The sequence below is a fragment of the Elgaria multicarinata genome, chromosome 8, assembly GCF_023053635.1.
Source record: "Elgaria multicarinata webbii isolate HBS135686 ecotype San Diego chromosome 8, rElgMul1.1.pri, whole genome shotgun sequence".
NCBI classification, from domain to species: domain Eukaryota; kingdom Metazoa; phylum Chordata; class Lepidosauria; order Squamata; family Anguidae; genus Elgaria; species Elgaria multicarinata.
This window is the reverse complement of record NC_086178.1, coordinates 102,795,089-102,814,519: the sequence shown is the minus strand read 5'-3', so window position 1 is coordinate 102,814,519 and position 19,431 is coordinate 102,795,089. Positions and strand designations below refer to the sequence as shown.

At 42.2% G+C, this 19,431-nt stretch overlaps 1 protein-coding gene across 1 annotated transcript in view; it reads left to right on the top strand.

The window, feature by feature from the left end:
• Positions 1-3,398: 3,398 nt before the first annotated feature.
• Positions 3,399-19,431, top strand: part of CDHR1 (cadherin related family member 1) — a 74,638-nt gene continuing 58,605 nt past the window's right edge. The window contains exons 1-4 of the mRNA XM_063131654.1: positions 3,399-3,459; positions 4,239-4,334; positions 16,749-16,894; positions 17,743-17,793. Of these exons, the coding sequence (XP_062987724.1) occupies positions 3,399-3,459; positions 4,239-4,334; positions 16,749-16,894; positions 17,743-17,793 (354 nt within the window). The remainder of the gene's footprint in view (positions 3,460-4,238; positions 4,335-16,748; positions 16,895-17,742; positions 17,794-19,431) is intronic.

Genomic DNA, 19,431 nt, shown 5'->3' with positions numbered 1-19,431 from the left:
GAAAATTTCCACAATTTGCAGCTATAATTTGTGCAAATTTCTATTTGCACAAATTATGTCCAAGACCAAATAAAAAAAGTGTAAAAATCTGTGGAACTTGGGGAAATGATGTGGCGTGGCTTCCATAAGCAAGCCGAGTCAGGCGTGCTGTGGAATTCCTGTGTACCCCAAAATGGCCAGATTTCCCAGTGATGGACATTTCTACTCATGCAATACAGCTTTTCCTGGGCTGTACCATATCAGAGAACAAGTGGGAGAATTCCACGACTCTCTGCAACAGAACACTAGCGCAGAGGTGACAATGAATGGTAGCCATGAACCTTTCTCCTAGTCGTGTTACTTTTCTGTGTGCAGGGAGGCATTTTTTAATGGAAAAGCATTTCAACATATGATTCCCTTGACAGCAATGTGAAGTGCTGAAGCCTACAATCCACCCTCATGATTTTTGCATAGTCTTTTCCTTCTTTTCTCCACCAGTCAGCTTCTATTATGTTGGTACCCATGATGCTAGATACAAACATTGGGTATAGCAGGGATGGGCCAAGGATAGAAACTTTTCTAACTGAGAGGAAAAGTTGTGAGATTGAAGGGGTTTAAGTAGGCATCCAATCTATTTTGGACACACTGAAGAAGGTGATGGGCATTGAAGGGTATAGAGGTGGGTCAACTCTTATGCAAGTTGGGCTGTGGGATAGCTCCATCTCCAGTGATTTCATGTTAGAGGACCATGACTGGGATAAGAGTAACGATGGTGGAGAATTTAATTTGGTCACGTAATTAATTTGATTACCTCATTTCACACTTTCAAACCAATATGCAAACTAAAACTGAGTGATCCTTCAAAATTTGCACATTTTGAAATTTTGCAATAAAAAGACATTCGAAATTGTGTATATTAGGGGCAGGTACACACAAAGAGGTGTATATTTGTGAAAATAACTTTAAAAATGCATTACATTAGGAAATTTGTTTGCAGCTCTCGCCTGTATATTTGGCATAAATATATACAAATTTCATATGTGCAAAAAGTATGTATGAATTTCTGTGTGAATTTTAAAAATATCTCAAAAATTGGGACAAAAAAACTTACGATTGAAAAAAAATGAGAAATAGAGTGAAACCAAAATCAACAGATTTGTCCATTCCTAAATAAGTGATGACTTTCTTGGGCAAATCATGAGGAATTCTGTTCTTTAGAGTTCAATAGATGCATCTTTTGTTTTGCTGTGGGTCCTTCATATGTGTTTTACTTTAAGTACCTGAAAGATAAGAAATTTCACTTGGAACCACAATTGCCAAGAGCCCTTCCCAACCAGCACCACACAGATAATTTCCTGTGTGATCAAAGCAGGACTACTGTGTGATTGGTCATTCAGAAAGAGGCCCTGTCTCTCACATGATGTTGTCAGCGAAGTCACTGTTTGGCTGTAGCTAATAGCCATTGATAGACGAATCCTCCATAAAACAGAGTGATAAGCATTGCATAGAAAATGGAGTCCAATGTAGGTGGCTTTATGAAAGATCAAAGGAATTGTGTATATCCTTAGTAGCAGCTTGAGTGGATGAAATCAGAACTTGGAGAGACAGGTGAGTGTAGGGATGGATGAATTTCCAGTCAATGTTAGTTTCACATGTGTTCAATCATAAGTCTATCCCATTTCTGAATTGATCTGAATTATTAAGAAGAAAACACACACACACACACACGCATTTATTTTCATATGCCATTTTCCCTAAAATACATTATTGTGGGCAATTTCTCCTAAAATACATTTTTGTCTGCAGTTCCCCGATATATGGATTTTTGTTTGTTTGTTTGTTTATATACTGATGAGCTGTGAACTGCATTACAAAGTTCAGAAAAGGACACAGTCTGGAAGATAAGTATTCTGATCTGCTTATTAGTCCTGGGAATGTGCATTAGCTTGGTTCACCTTGAAATGTGGACTAGATGAAATTCTCCTTTATCCCTGATATCATGAGACTGAAACCTCTCTGAAAGGGACTTTATGGATGGATAGGTTTATTTGTCGTAATGACACAATGCTTTCCCTGTTCAGTTATACATCCAAGTGATGCATAACTTTACTTGCTGTAAACTGTGTTGGTGGTTCTAATAACTGGGCTCCTGACTCTTGTAGCTTGGACTGTGATCACCAATTGCATCTCTTCTCAGCCTGGTTCTGATCCAATGTAAAATATCTGTCTTAGAAAACACACACACACACACACACACACACACACAGAAAGAAAACAACAAATATTCCATTAGTCTTTGGTACATATGTTGCTGATTTAAGCATTCCAGATAAATAAATAAGAATGTTTATTACAACTTCTCCTAAGTGCATTTTTTAAATGAATGCATTATTGGATTATCCTATTAATCAAAATTTGGGAAAGCCCATTTAGGCTTAGTTCCCCTTGAACTAAGTAGGATGTATTCCGAGTAAAATTGCACAGGAATAAGACTTATTCAAGCACATTTTTGTTTTCAGCCTATAGGAACACATTCTGATGGCAAGTACTTGCTTTTAATTTAATCCCTTGAATTTAGAAATTTCTGTTATTTTAATTAGTTCTTCAAAACCCAGTTTTGCAAAACCCAGTTAATTCTATAAAGTGAAATGAGAATAAAAGCCCTATTCAATTATTTGAGGGAGAATTTGGGGGATTTGTAGGGGGGGTATTTTTGATAAACTATCTGTGCTGGCTATAAAACATGTTGACTTTTCAATGAAGCATTGTAAACTTCATAGAGAATCAGTCTTGAAAACATAATAAAATAGTATCTGGAGTCAAGATGAACACTTGACTCTTCATTACATTTACTTTTAGGTGCCCTGCAATGATTACATGCCAAAAATGTTCCACCTTGCTCCTTGTTTGGTAAATCACCATGAAGGTGATTTTATTTTGAGAATTTTGCAAGGAAGATAAAATTCAGAATGGTAATTAATAGCTCTGAGCCCCTCCTTTTATTTGTGGGGTGGGAGAAAAAAGTGAAATTAGAAAAAGAAGAGAAATGTTTTAAAATTTCCCTGATTTACCTTGCTTTTTTCCGGATCTGGAGAACATTTCATGAGGCGACGTATGTCTGGTACAAACAGAAACAACCCCAGCAGAGTGTTGCTGGTTCCTCCAAAGTCGGTCTCAGAAATGAGTCCCCCAGCTCCTTGCAAAGTAATTGGTCTAATTAGGTGGAAGGAAGGAGCGCCTTTAAATTCCTCAGAAATTAAGTCGTGTGTCATCCACTTAACATCTTAACATCTGCTCCTGCCTATCGCATAGCTCCCCACCACACAGGTCCGAAAGACGCTGATCGCTTGGGCTTTGGGGGCATTTTCCCCCACCCACCCCCAGCAAACGAAGAAGAAACTGACCTTCACTTTGATGAGATGAAGCGAGCATGGCACTTACCCTCATCTTTATTTCTCAATTTGATACATGTTTGCCTGGGTAAGTACAGCAAACCCCTCAGCTACTTCAGAAAGCGTGGCACAGCAGCCTATGTTGAAGCTTTGTAGTAATCCTTGGTAATGTGGCCTTGCAACTATTTCTCGATAATTGTGCAAATATTACCTGTTGACCCCACACACCTGCTTTTCTCTCCTCTTGCCAATTGCATATTTGCAGCTTCAAATGGGCTGTGTGTGATATATATAAATATTTTTAAAAATCTTGATCTGTGATTAGAATGCTAACTAATTTTATTTTATTTTTATTTTCTTTGAACTTTGCTGTTCTCTTTGCAGCAAGTAAGTAATGATTTCCTTATGGCTTCTTGGTAGGCATCCCTGAAAAAATCAGCACATTTTATAATATTGTTTAGATTACTTAGGGATTGCCTGGAGGTCAACATCAAAACATACCACACTTGTCTACAGTTAGGGAACATTTTGTGAAGGTTAATTCAACATTAGGATACTTTGGAACTTAGAGTGGGGTCCTTCTTAATTCCTTTTCTGTGCTTTTATATATATGCATATATAAGATTATGTTAACTCATTCATGGCTAATTGTATTGTTAGCAATTAGTACACAATCTCTTTAAGATGCCCATAAACTTTCTAAAAGGTAGATGAGAGCCATTAGTATAATTGGATACATTATGAACCAGGATTATTCCTATGGGGGTTGATCTTTGCTTTATACTCAGAAGCGGAGTAGGCAATTAATCTGGTTACGATTTACAGAAGGCTTTTCTTCTGGGTTCTGTTTTCTTTTCTGGTTTGCAGCGCAGGCAAATTACGCTCCCTATTTCTTTGACAATGGACCCAGCAGCACTACTGGGAACATGGCTCTCCTAAGCCTTTCAGAAGACACCGCTGTGGGTCAGTATTACAATATAGTGCATGTTTGTGTGTTTATTTTAAAAGATGCTGACATTTGTTGGGGTTTTTAATATTATGGAGACGGGGGAACATGCAGTGTTCAAGTTTGTTCAGGTTCTCTGAATTATTCCTCGAAGCTTATTTCGCCTCATTTGCATTCCTGAACGTGTCTTTTTTCCCCCCCTGATTGGAAAAAATGAGCATATTTAAAACTGAACAATTTTCCCAATAGGCTAATGCACAAAAATGTAAATGGGGGTGTTATACAAATGCACACATGCTCAAAATGCACACTTCTGCAAGTGCACAAATATCCATGTGCATTTTAAGAAATGCGACTCTGCAGAAGTTCACACTTTTGAACATAAACGCAACTTTGGGGAAATTGCAAACGTTTCCTGAGAATTGTGTTCCTGCTCACATTTGTGTTCAGGGTTGTGGATGTCCACATAATTTGCAAATAGGAACAAAGTTCTCATACATCCCTATTTAGATATAGTTAAAAAGGAAAAGGAAACTACAGATGTATTTTAGTGTTATGTCATCTTGGCTTTGAATTGGATATAGTTTTGTTTTCTAAACTAAATTTAGGTAATTGGATTATTTGTGCAATAATTATTTGTGTAGGATGGTGCCACCCATCCTATTCAATGGGACATTGATGCGCATTGTAGTCAGTAAGTATCCTGATGGATATTTGCATCTTCATTGGTTCTGCCTGCATAAGCTCATTTCTGGACTTTCCCTGCCAAAATGGATCATCTAGCTATCTTATCTCATACATATCACCCACCCACACAGCATGTAATATATGGCAAGGGCATCAAACTCAAATGGTTTGAAGGGCAAGACGCCTAGATGCCCCAAAGTCATACCTTAGGGATGGGAGAGAAATTTGTTCAGTTCACATTTCAATTCAGGCCAAACTATTTTCATACTACTACATGAGCCTAAACTCAGTTATCCTTTCAAATTTTGCAGTGGAGTTCTTCAATCAAAAAAATGTGAACAAAAATGTGTATATAAGAGAAAACAAATATGAATCATGTTAGGCAAACTGCTGGCAAAGAATGTGCATATTAGGCAAAATGCATTGATTAAGAGAAATAGACACAAAAATACCTTACAACAAATAAGGAAGTGAGAACTAGAAAACAGCATTGTTTTGAGTGGGCAGGATGTGTGTGGAAGGATGGGATCGTGGGATTTAATAGCAAGGGGAATTTTTTTACAGATTAACCACAGAATCCCTGTAAAATTGTCAGTGTTTGGTAAACAAAACAAAACAAAATCCTGCATGTAGCTAGGAATGGACAAATCTGTCCATTTTGATTTCTTATTTTTCCAGTCCTAACTTTGGCTCATCTTTGACTTTGAGGATTAAAGAAAAAATCTTTCAAAAATCCTCAACATTCAGGATGTGCTTGGGTATATGCTGTCATCACTGGGAACACACATTGTGCTCACCTCACTTGCAGGATCGGGTGGGACAATGAAGGATCACACAGTGGGCAAGATGGCATCACACTGTTATGTAGCCAAGGCAATGGGCTAAACCAGTGGTCTATTGATTGGCTACGTACATCATCACTGAGAAACAAACATTGTGCTCCCTTCAGTAGGGGTGGATTGGGTGACAGTCCTTGTGTAGCCAATCAGTGTATTTATTTATTTATTTATTATTTATTTATTACATTTTTATACCGCCCAATAGCCAAAGTTCTCTGGGCGGTTCACAAAAATTAAAACCATAATAAAACAACCAACAGGTTAAAAAAACCAAATACAAAATGCAGTATAAAAAGCAGTATAAAAAGCAATGTAAGTAGACTGGCTACATAACAGTGTGGCACTATCTTGCTCACTATGTGATCCTTGATTGGCTAGGATCATGCAAAGTGAGAGAGAATACAAAATGGTGTGGAGAGGGAGAAACAAGGTGGATCATCATGGTTGTAAACAGCGACAGACAAAGCGATAAAAGGTTTATTGTAATGGCGAGTTTGGGGCCATTTTGCATCCTTCAATACCCCCTCCATTTTGCCCCCATAGTTTCTGTGGGCAGTACATGACATGAGTATACGCTAAACTGTTTCTAAACAGAGACCGCCTGCACCTGATGATGTAGATAGTGGTTTTGCACATTGCCTTCTATAGTTGGGGCCATTACTAGTTGTAATCCTGCTATAGCAAAATATTATTTCTTTTCAACGCTACCAGTTCATAAATCTCTTAAAAGCAGTGATTGAGAAAGAGTAATAAACAAATGTTTCATGGCAAGGGTGGGGAGGAGAGTTAGAACATAATGTCCCTGTATTAGGGGGAAATTTGCTCTTAAAATGATGACTCTTAAACACAGTAATTCTCCAATGCTTGATTCCTGAGAATAGTTATTGGGTTTTATTTCCTTTGGGATTAACACTGAAGATACATTTCATTCTTGCCTTTTATATATATTTTCACTCAGTCAGCTCCTAGAATGAAGAGCAGGCACCATTCTTGCAACTGTGAGATTTGCCCAATTGCTGTTGGTTCCTGGGGTCCCGCCCTCTCCTTTGCCATTATAAGCCTGTCTGGACCAAATTCAGTGGGGGTTTTCAGAAGGAGTGGAATAATAATAATAATAATAATAATAATAATAATAATAATAATGATAATAATTTATTACATTTATATACTGCCCCATAGCCGTGGTTAACATAGGGGGGGAAACACTTAAAAACAATATACGAAAAATTTAAATCACAAAAACATACAATTGAAAACCACAAAAACATACAAAAACAAACCCAGGCTAATTACATATTACTAAATGCCTGGGAGAAGAGAAAAGTCCTGGCATTGAAAAGATAACAATGTTGGCACCAAGCAGGCCTCGTCAGGGAGAGGCATAATACACCAGTGTAAGGAACAGTGCTTGTTCCATCAAACAGTGGCTGGTGGCCTTGCACAATATTTCCTTGCAGTGCAATGCTACATGATGAAGCCTCTATTTACTACTTTTCCCCTCCCAAATACTAATTTTGTCTTTCTCCCTGACAACTGGCTGCCTAGGCAGCTGACAATGGGGTCCATCACACCTACTTTTTTCCCAGGTACAATCCGCGGTTTCCACCTCCATTTCATTATTGTGACAAGTGCTGGTCCCTTTCATGTGCCTTCCTAGGATTGCCATTGTATTGGCGAAATCTCTTTTCATTTGTTCGCTTTTCCGCTATTGTGCCCACCCCACCACATCCCTTTCTTCTTCCCCCTCCAGTTCATTGGTTCTTGTGGTTGATTGACATTGTGATGGGCATGGCGCTTCCCCCCACTCTCATTTTGTTGTCTAGCATTTTAGAAATTTAGTGTTTCATTGGCTGGGTGCTGTTTCTGACTTTAGAATATAGCAGAGTTGGAAGGGGCCTTCAAGGCCATTGAGTCCAACCCCCTGCTCAGGTAAAATAATGCACCCTTCTGCATGAGGTCTTCATGCTCCCTCCCTCCCCTTTCCCAGTTGAGCGGTTCTACGGACTGGAGGGGAACCACCCCCAGCCTCCTCTTTCATCAGAAAGACCACCCTTCAACGCGCACACTCCCAAGAAGGGACATTATGCGACATAGCCCGAGGACAGAAATACACAGGAACAGAAGGGTGGTTTTATCATGCATGGAGAAAAAATACGTCACTTTCCCCACACCAGAAAAATGTGGGAAATGGAGGGGAAGTGGTGGGAAGAGGTGACACTCTGTGATGATTGTGGGGCAAATAGTAAATGGTTAACAAGGCAGGACAAAAGTACAATAAAACACTGGTGAGATGGAGCTCAATAATTGTGAGTGAATACTTTCTGACACATCATGTGATACTTTAAAAGGCAGAAGTGACTTCTGAAGGCTATTGGAGTGGGGAGAAAGTGGTGGGAAATGTCTACTTTCCCAGCCTTTAAAGTAGCATTGTTCTGCAGGGGAATTGTGAGGAGAAAATTTCAGCACTGCTACTACTTCTGTCAGTGGGAACAAGCGCTGCCACCACCACCACTGCCATCACCACAGCTGGCTCAAAATACAGGTGGTGACAGTAAAAATGTGAAAGGGATAAGGACTTTCAGCCCCCTTTAGTCCCCTAAAATTGTCCCCAAATTGGAACCAAACACCTTATTTGAGGACCTTTGCACCAGTCCTACATTTCAGGACTCAGGGTTGCTCATTTGGTTTGGGAGAATTATGGTTATGCTTCTGTGATTGTCCCCATGCCTGTCAGCTGTCGAGCAGGCTGTGTCAGAGAACCCTACTGCATCTTTTGGGATGATACCACTGCTTGTATGAGAGAGGAGATCAATGCTGCAAGGGATCTTCCACTCTGAAGGACAAGGTTGACCTTAAAGGTAGGGGTGGTTGGGCACCTGCTGAGAGCCCACAGGTCGCCCCCTGGACTTGCTTCTCCTCCTCACCATGGCACCCTGCATGTTCACCTGCCTCTTGCTCTGGCAACGGTGGTAGTGAGAAGGAGCAGCAGCAGATACCACTGCCTGCCGGCTCCCTAGCTGTCAAGCATGCATGTAGGAGCAACAATGAGAAGGAGGATGAGGAGCAATAGCAGTGAGAAGGTAGAGCCACTGAGGTAGGGGCATCTTGCCCAATGGCCCTCCAAAACCTAGGACTGGCACTCCTGAATGGCAGAGAGTTAGCCTTAGACACCCCTCCATCTGCAGTGGAGAATGCTGTCCCAGTAGTAGTATCGAAGTAAGATTCAACTGCCAGTCCAGTCAGTTTTTATAGATGGAACTGGGCCGGAGGGGAGAAGAGTGCCATCTTCTCCTTCACCTCAGGCTGAAAAAATTCCTGAGTGGCCTCCTTATAGCCTCAGGGACAAACTACATGTAGCACGGGAGAGCCACAAACTGGAGTTCCTGTGGGTTTTAAAAATGTTAATAGCAGCCATGGGGGATTGGAAATTCATGCCCCTGCATTGTTTTCCCAATTGAAATGTCCCCTCTGAAGCTGCTATTTGCCCCTGGAAAGACATCTACTTTGGCCCTTAAGCAAGTCAGTCACTCTGATTTGCAATATGAGTATAATAATGATAGCCTACTCTGCAGGACTGTTTACAATATATGTGAAATGTTTGCAGTGTTGTTGTATGACAATCTAAGCGAACCCTTGAAAACCCAATCTCCCCTGGTCATATCTAGTTTGGTTCTCCTCAACTCTCACCCCAAAACACAAGCCAATGGCTTTTTGAGCTTCCTTCTGTCTGTGTCTGCAAAGGCTCCTTCAGAATTCTGTCCTCATGGACCATGGCTCGTCCTCATTCCATGTTGCCTGTAGCTTGGCTCATGCACAGGAGTGAGCAACTGAAATGCATAGTATTGTGATCTCTGGAGCCAAATCGGGAATCTCTCTATCCCTCCTGTACAGCTCGCTTTACCTTTTCCATAAATTTCCCCAGAAAGCTTTACTGCTCCCAGTCATACACTGAATGTGCAAGTGGATTCATGCCAGGGTTACGTTTCAGCACAATTAAATACTCACTCATGGACTGTGGTGTGGCTGGGGGTTGGGGGGAGATACTTCTGTCCCCTGATGAGGACTGCTGTGTTTCCTTTTGTTTGCATTTGCTTGTGCCCATAAAGATAAGACTTTATTTTAATTCACTTCCCTTTTCAGCAAGAGGAGGCAGAAATGCCAAGGATAGATTTTTAATTGGTGTTAATTCTGTGCCAGGAAGTGTTCCCAAGGTGTTAATGATATGGAGAGTTTGTGCTGAGAAGGGTGTAAAAATTATCAGCCAGACACCGAGCCTGATCTTGAAAAGAAGCCATAAAGCCCTCCAGTTTTAATGCTCTATTAGCATTCTGAGATTCACACAACCAGTGAAGTTGATATCCAGGATATCTGCTTGATAGGAAGGAGGCAGGAAAGATCAGTGGATTCCATTGCTGCATGATTGGATAATGCCCTTGCTGTCCAAAAGGACAGCAGGATGAATATTTCACATTGTTCTGACTTGTTCATCTCATTGCTAAGAGACTCCCTTGAATGGGCTGAATGGATGGTACAATATTTCTATTTCCATACAAGACTTGGATGGGATTTCAAATTAAACTGCCAGAATCCATACTATAGCTACAACAACTTCTTAGAAAGGACTTAAACAATTTAACTGGAGGCAGATTGGATTTCTCTATCGGTCGTATAATGTATCCACATTCTTTCTTGATTGCCCCCCCCCCCACCTAAAAGCTGGGACTGGGCTCACCAGTGTAATATCCATGGGAAATCATGAAAAATCCTGGGAATTGTAGAGGATGCTGAGAATAACCAGTTAGAGAACCTTAGTTCCAAGCATAGAACTACAGTTCCCATAGTTCTCTGGGGAGAGGGAAAGGCTATTTAACCAGTTTAAGGCTGCATGGATCCATAGGCAGCCTCTCTATATAGGTGAACTAGGTGGTTGCCTAGGGTGCCAAGTTAAGCGGGGCACCAAATTTGAAGGGAAATGTCACCCAAAAAGTACATGAACTTACAGACTGAATATGGCCAAAGCTGTGGAGGTGAGCAAGGTTATGCTCTTCTGCTGCTCCCAGTTGGAAGCTCCCCCAAGAGAAGCCACTTCATTTGCCCTCGGAGGGCTGAGCCTAGGAGGCTGGCATGGTCTTGCTCGGCCATGTTGTTCCAAGGATGCAACCAGGACCTTCCTTCAAGGGGCCTCCCTTGTTCATTGTGGATGGGACTTCCGTTCCTTCGCAGAACAGACAGATGTGTTCATTTCCTTTGTTGTTTTTATAAGACCCTCTTTGCTGATACAGGGCATTATTATTATTATTATTATTATTATTATTATTATTATTATTATTATTTAAAAAAAACTATTTGGACATGTTGTATTATACATGATAATATTTCTGTTTCCAAAGATGCCTCTTCTTTTAATGGAAAATAGGGGCAAAATGTTTCCCACTTTACTGCAAACCTCAGCCTAGATCTGCCCTTGGGGTTTGGGGTGCTGGTTGCATGGTTTGCCTAGGGCCAACCATGCCTAGGGCCAACCATGCAACCAGTTGCTGGCACTAGACCAGCCCCTGCCCTCATGCACCAATCCTGTACACTGCAACTTGGGGGTAGGTGTTATTGAACAGAGACTTACTTCCAAGTGCACACTGATAAGATTGGGCTTTAAATCTGATATATATATATATATATATTCTAGGGATGTGCTCCGCTCCGATTAGGAGCGTAGAAGCAGTAGCGGATTGGCCTGCTCCGCCTTACCCAGAGGCGGAGTAGGAGCGGACCGCGGACCCCCTAGAAGCAAGGCGAAGAGAAGCGACCATTTTTCGGAGCTCCGAGTTCAGTCGGAGCGCTCCGGTCGCCATCTTGAAAACATTTCGCCATAGGATTGCATTGCGGCAAATAATCGCGCATAACTACGTTGTTTTTGAAGCTATCGTTCTGGAAATTCTTGTGCACAGAGAGTCGTGGATGGGGGTCATTTTGAGACCACTCTCACCTCTCTGCGTGCTGTGGTTCACGTGCAATATTTTTTTAAAAATCGGGTCAACCGCGGGGCTCAAACTGCGTTTCGGCTTTTCGCCCATAGGATTGCATTGAGGGAAAGAATCGGGGATAACTGGGGGGGGGTTTAAGCTATCGTTCTGAAAATTCTTGTGCACAGAGAGTCGTGGATGGGGGTCATTTTGAGACCACTCTCAACTTTCTGCGTGCTGTGGTTCACGTGCAATATTTTTTTAAAAATCGGGTCAACCGCAGGGCTCAAACGGCGTTTCGGCTTTTCGCCCATAGGATTGCATTGAGGGAAAGAATCGGGGATAACTGGGGGGGGGTTTAAGCTATCGTTCTGAAAATTCTTGTGCACAGAGAGTCGTGGATGGGGGTCATTTTGAGACCACTCTCAACTTTCTGCGTGCTGTGGTTCACGTGCAATATTTTTTTAAAAATCGGGGTTTGGGTTTTTTTTTTTTATTATTATTATTTTTTTGGAAGCGATGACAGGCACATTCAACTCCCAATCCTGATGAGAATTCATCTCCTCAGAAAGCATCCTCCTCCAATCCCAGCGTTGGAGGGGGGACTAAGGCAGACCCACCCTGAGAACTTTCTGTTTTGTGTCTCTTTGTGGGTTGGCGTTCGTGGAGGGAACACTTACTTAGCTAGTGCTCCTGCTTTGGAGATAGATTAATTTAATATAGGTTTAGTTTGGCGCGTGTGTGTGTTTGTTTGCTTCTTTCTGACTTGTAGCTTAGTTTGCCCTGTGTTTTCCCCTTACTTTGATTTAATATAAACTTTATTTTTGAATTTTGGAGTGTGTGGTTGGGTTGGTTGCCCCCCCCCTTCCCTGTATTAAAGCCTGACTGTTCTGCTTTTGTGAAAGCTTTCTTTTGAAAGCATACACACACTTTTTGTCCCATTTCCCTACATTTATATTCTTAAACATATTTTATTATATTCTTTCACATAGTCCATTAGTATATATTCTCATACATATTATATTAGTATTCATATTTTGTTCTTCTTATAGTAGTGGTTGGTTCTTTTTCCCCCTCCCCTCTCTTAAATCCTGATTGTGTTTCCTTCTATCTTCTATATACCAAATATACCAAAAAAATTGGATTCTCTTTTTCTTCTCTGTGTAACTTCGACGGAGTGGGCTGCTTTTGTCAAGTTCAACAGGCAGCCACAGATTGAGCATTTTGGGGAAAGCATACGCACACCATTTCCCTATTCTTAAACATATTATTATTATATTCTTTGACATAGTCTTAGTAGTCTATTAGTATACATTCTCATACATATTAGTAGTAGTATTCATATTTTGTTCTTCTTATAGTAGTGGTTGTCCCATTTCTTGTCCCATTTCCCTACATTTATTAGTAATATTCTAAAACATATTATTATATTCTTGTAGATATTCTTAGTAGTATATTCTCATACATATTAGTAGTAGTATATTTTATTGTTCTTGTCCCATTTCCCTACATTTAAACATATTATATTCTTCTTATACATATTCTTAGTAGTACCTTATACATAGTATTAGTAGTATTAATATTTTGTTAGTCATCATGAAAAGAGAAAGCAGGCGTGCTGAAAGCAGCAAGGCTCAGTCTGCCAGCAGGGCTTCCTCTCCTCCTGTGAAACTCAAACGGGCAACTCCTTGGCTGACTGCTCCAAAACAGAAGCAGGACAAGCAGCAGGCAGAGCCACTCTCTTCTGCAACTTGTGCCCGGCGTTCTCTTTTTGAGGGTGGGAATGGGAAAAGTGCCCGTTTGCAAGAGGCACGTGGCAGCAGTGCCATTAGAGGAGGAGGAGTATCCCCAACTCCTTCATTCTCCTTTCAGCCCACGAGCCCGCTGATGGACCTAGACGAGGTCCTCAGCACAGTGGAGGGGGGGGAGGAGGAGGAGGCGGTGGGCCTCCAGGATGTGGGGGCTGAGGAGGAGCAGCAGCAGGCCGAGGCTCTCTCCCCAGTCTCATCCCACACCCCTGTTTCTGTGGCAACACCAGAGAGCTCAGGCGGGCAATTGGTGGTGTCACCACAGAAACGAAAGACAAGCATCGTGTGGGACCACTTTGAGTTGGGAGCGGATCCCCGCTTTGCTGTCTGTCGCCACTGCAAACTCAGCCTAAGCAGGGGTTCATCGACAGGGCATTATGGAACCAGCAGCATGAAGATGCATCTTCATAGGCAGCACCAGGCGATCTTGCTGGGGAAAGAGGCGGGCAAGGCGACTGGTTCCAGGGGAAAGCCGAAGGCTGCTGCTGGCACTGCCACTCTAAGCTCTCCATCTCCCATCCCCACAAGGGTTAGGCAGGCAACCCTGCAGGACATGGGGTGGGGGAAGTATTGACCCACAAGATGGCGTTTTCCAATGCCCACCCAGGGTGCTACTGTGTTGGGGCATCTGCCGGGACTGACTCCTCCCCAATACTAGATCTATGACATGTCACTCTGCCTGCCCCTCTGCTAGCCTGTCCTCCTCGGTGACCGACTCGCTGGGATGGTTTGCGTTTGCAATGCGTGACTAACTGCAATGCTGGCTTAGAAACCAGCCATCACTTCCTTGTGCCCCCAGAAATGCCCGCAGCCTGCCTGCCTGCCTGCCCGCCTCCCCCGGGGTGCTGCTGTGGTGGGGCATCTGCCAGGACTGACTCCTCGCCTACTCTGCCTGCCTCTCTGCCCGCCTGGTGCCTGGTTTGCTCCCAATCGTCCTCCTCTGTGCCCCTCAAGGCGTAACTGGCTGCTGGCTTAGAAAGAAACAACCAGCCATCTTTGCCTCACTTTGCGCCCACTTATGGGTTGGTTTGCTATGCGTTAGTGCTCAAGCCATCCTTGCGGCACTACAATGCATGCTGCCTGCCTGCTTTCCATTGATGGTGCTATATAAATAAATAATAATAATAATAATAATTCTCCCCTTCCCGCCTTGCAGCGATGGTGTATGTGTCTTGCTTTGACTAAGGGGAGAAGTCCTTCCTGCGCTCACTTAGACTTTATCAAATTCAATAATCCCTTTTTCAAATGTGCCAGAAGATTTAGGGTTATCTCGTGGCATGTTGGGATTGCCTTGGAACTGGCCCCATTGAGCTGTCTGCAATTGCAACTTTAAATCCCTGACATACTGGAGTGTTCAAATTTCAAAAGTTCCCCTAACATCAGGGGATGATGGGATTGCCTTGAAACTTGGTGTCCATGGGGACACATGGGTAAGCTGTCATGGGACCAAAGGATAGGTTTCTAACGTGCAAATTGACGTAGTTGTAGAATGGGACTTGATTTGGGGTGAGTTAAAAAGTTTAAGCCGCGCCAAAAATCAGGGGATGATGGGATTTGCTTGCAACTTGGCGTGCATGTGGACACATGGATAAGCTCTCCTGGTGCCGAGTTTGAGGTTTCTAACATGCAAATTGACGGAGCTATCCCAAGGGGTGTGAATGGGGTGCCCGATTTTCATAAATTCCCCAAAAATCAGGGGATGATGGGATTGCCTTGAAACTTGGCGTGCATGTGGACACGTGGATAAGCTATCATGGTGCTGAGTTTGAGGTTTCTAACGTGCAAATTGACGTAGTTGTAGAATGGGACAATTTGGGGTGAGTTAAGCCATGCCAAAAATCAGGGGATGATGGGATTTGCTTGCAACTTGGCGTGCATGTGGACACATGGATAAGCTCTCCTGGTGCCGAGTTTGAGGTTTCTAACATGCAAATTGACGGAGCTATCCCAAGGGGTGTGAATGGGGTGCCCGATTTTCATAAATTCCCCAAAAATCAGGGGATGATGGGATTGCCTTGAAACTTGGCGTGCATGTGGACACGTGGATAAGCTATCATGGTGCTGAGTTTGAGGTTTCTAACGTGCAAATTGACGGAGCTATCTAAAGGGGTGTGAATTAGGGTTATGGGAGGTGCGTTAGAGGGTAGAGCCGCGCCAAAAATCAGGGGATGATGGGATTTGCTTGCAACTTGGCGTGCATGTGGACACATGGATAAGCTGCCCTGGTGCCGAGTTTGAGGTTTGTAACATGCAAATTGACGGAGCTATCCCAAGGGGTGTGAATGGGGTGCCCGATTTTCAAAAATTCGCCAAAAATCAGGGGATGATGGGATTGCCTTGAAACTTGGCGTGTGTGTGTATACGCCCATGAGGTGTCATGGTGCCAAACGTGAGGTTTCTAACTTCAACGGAAAAAAAGTTGTTTACTTTTTTAGCTTTCAATGCAAGCCTATGGGGGGGCAAAAACGGAGCTCCGGATCCGATCCGGAGCTCCGAGCGGAGCGGAGCGGAAGTGGGCGGAGCGAGGGCGGGGCGGAGCGACCCGCTCCGAAAAATGGCGGATCTGCAAGTGAAGCGGAGCGGGGGGTCCGTGCACACCCCTAATATATTCCTTACCCACACGCACACACACTTCTTGTATATTTCCAGGGTCAGCAAAAGAGTTTGTCTGGACCAGGCTTGGAGACATGAGTTCAACTAGATGTGAGACTTCTAACTTCTGTTCTTTTCCCGAATGCTTAAAATCCAAGTGTTCTGGAAAGGGAGCTCTGCAGTGCTGTTGTTTTCCTTTCTTGCTACAAGCCTGACACCAGCTGAGAATCACTGGGGGGGGGGCTTGCTCCACCCACCCCAGTTTTGCCCCTGAGCTGTTTTTTCCTGCCTGAAGAAAGGAAACAGACACTGAGAAGTAAAATCAGAACTGGAGTGAGGGCTGACCCCCTACGAAAAATATATTATTCCAAATGAATGGAGGCTGCCTCACAAACTATTAAGTAGTAAGAAGGCTTAATTGTGTGGGTTTTTTTAAAAAAATGATATTGATATAATTAAATCATACCAGCTCTTAATATAACGCTATGGCAAGTGAAATCTTCCAGAAATGTCTACACAGAGGTGACCACATCTCTCTCTTTCAGGCACGCATGTATACACACTAAATGGAACTGATCCAGAAAGTGATCCGGTAACCTACGGCATGGCCTTTGAAGCTGGGTCAAGAAACTACTTTGCTATTGATGAGAACTATGGAAATGTTACACTAATTGAAGAGCTTGACAGAGAGGTACAGTGCAACAAAGCAGAACCTGTTTGTACTACAAGGCCCAATTTTTAAACTGCTTTCAAATGGGAGCTGTTTGTGGCCTCCTCACTGAGATAGTAACCCCCCTATTTGGTCTGTGATTTCACCCAAGTTGTTATCTGGATACAGCCCAAGAATGGGTTTTATTCTCTCCTTACAGTGTAACCTCAGGCCATCTCTATAAAAAAATAATAATACTGGTTATGGTGACCATCCATTGTACTGGACAAAATGAATTCATGACAGTACAGCCAGTGTGAGATGATTGTAGCTATGATAAATAGCTGTATTTTTAGTAATTGCTTCATTTCTAGCTTATTTTTAGTACAATTTGATTGATTTGATCACTTGAGTTTATTGCAAGCTGCCTAATATTTATAGGGAATAGTTGGGATTTGACATTCCACATAAATAAGCATACTAAAAGTAAAATATTAGTAACTATAACCATCCCCATAAAAAGAAGGGGGGGAATCCAGAAACAGATGTTCTGAACAGTCAAGGTGGAGTCCTGTGCATTTATATTCAGAAGTTACTACTGAATTCAAGGAAGCTTGCTCACAGGAAAGGGTACACACTTACCTGGGAGTAAGCCCCATTGAACTCAAAGGGTTTTTTTTAATAGACATCCAGATGATCGTGCTGTTAATCTGTTTCATGTAAAAGTGTTCTTCAGACAGAATTATCTGATATTTATTTAGCTACCTAAACTATATTCAATATAACACAAGCAAAAGTTTCAGAAATGTGTTATTTGTAAGTTTTGAAAAAAAAATATGAGCCTTAGATTCCAATAGCCTACCTACAACTAATTCTTTTACTTGTTTTAGAGAGAAGATGAGATTGAAGTTGTTGTCAGCATTTCAGATGGGTTAAGTACAGTAAGTATTTCAACAGAAAAGACATGTTATGCTTTTCTGCACTAGGCATTCATTGTGCACTTGCCAATCTCTACTCATGGTTGTTTATGGGTTCTTTAGATGACATCGTGACCCTCCATTTTTGCTTCTGTATCTAACTAGCACTTTCTGTGAGTTTTTTGAGAGCAGGGAAAATATGGCATTTAATTGCGAAAGCAAAAGTAACCACTGTTTTGCACTATTCAATCATACCACAGTGACACCTAGAGGTTATATAGCAGAAAAGGAAACTCTCTTTGTGTAGTACTCGGATCCCAATCTGCAATGGAACTGAAAGTAGATACAATGGAGTAACATCCTATTAACCATTCTAGAAAAGCTCCTTGTTATCTCTGCCCATTCACATACATATAAGTCAGGTCCAGTACTAGGAAAACCATTTCTCTTTCTCTATACTTGTCCCATCCAGGTCTTTGCAATTCATTCATTTGCTCACCCACTCAGACATGGGAATGACAAAGCATCCAAGAGTGTTTCATTTGCAAAATAGGGCAGGGTGCCTGCACATTGTTTGTTTAGAAGAGGATATTTCAATAATGTAGCTTGATATGCAAACTACCCTACACCACAATCTGACTCATCAATAGATTTAGGTGTTTCTATTATTTCCTTATTAAGATTTTTTTTATTGGAATGAGTCATAGATTTTCTATGTGGCTGATTTTCACTTCCAAAGGTGAAGTGAAAATGCTGAGAGGTTGGAGGGACATGGGGATGGAGGAGGGGCTCTCAAAAAATCTTTCTGCTTGTGGTGCCTTGGATTCCAGCCTATAAATTATTTGGAGAGACAGACAGAAAGAGAGAGAGAGAGGGGGCAGTGAGAATTTTTCTCCCTCCCTTCTAACACTGGAAGTGCAGGTCTCTCAATGAAACTTACAGATGGTAAATTAAAGGTAAAAGGAAGCATCTCTCTCCATACAAGAAAAACTTGATTTTGGGAATTAACTGCCCCACACATGGTAATGATGATTAGTCTAGATGCCTTTTTGAAAAAACAAATTCATGGAGGATATCATGGTCTATCAATATTAGAAAGCCATCAAACATCCACATTGAAAGAGATGGTATATCTCTGAATGCCAAATGTTGGGCTACAAACAGGGGGCCTTGTTGCCTTCAGGCTTCATCCCCCACATACCCATTTACTGGTGGCAGCTGGTTGGCTTCTTTTAGTAACAGGATGCTGCACCACATAGGCCCTGGTCCTCATCCAGCAGGGCTCTTCTTCCTCATGTTCTCCTGTGAACAAAAAGGACACTGTAAGAACAGCCTTGTGTTTTCAGCTATCTAGGGAGTTGGGAAGCTGCCTGATACTGAATCAGTCTTGCAGGTTCATCTTGCTCAGTCTTGTCCACCCTGGCAGCAAGAATGATGCTATAGACAGGAATCTTTCCCTAAGAGATGCCAAGGTTTTGTCTGAGAGATGGCAGGAGTTGAGCCCAGGGTGTTCTTCATGCACAGGTCCAGCCTTTCCTCTATGGCTGCCATTTTGTCCTTCGAAAAACACCTTTTCAAAAATTAGAGAACATACCATTCATGGGTATTTCCTCATCTATTTTAGATCATACTTGACATTCTCTAATCAGGGTATTAACATGG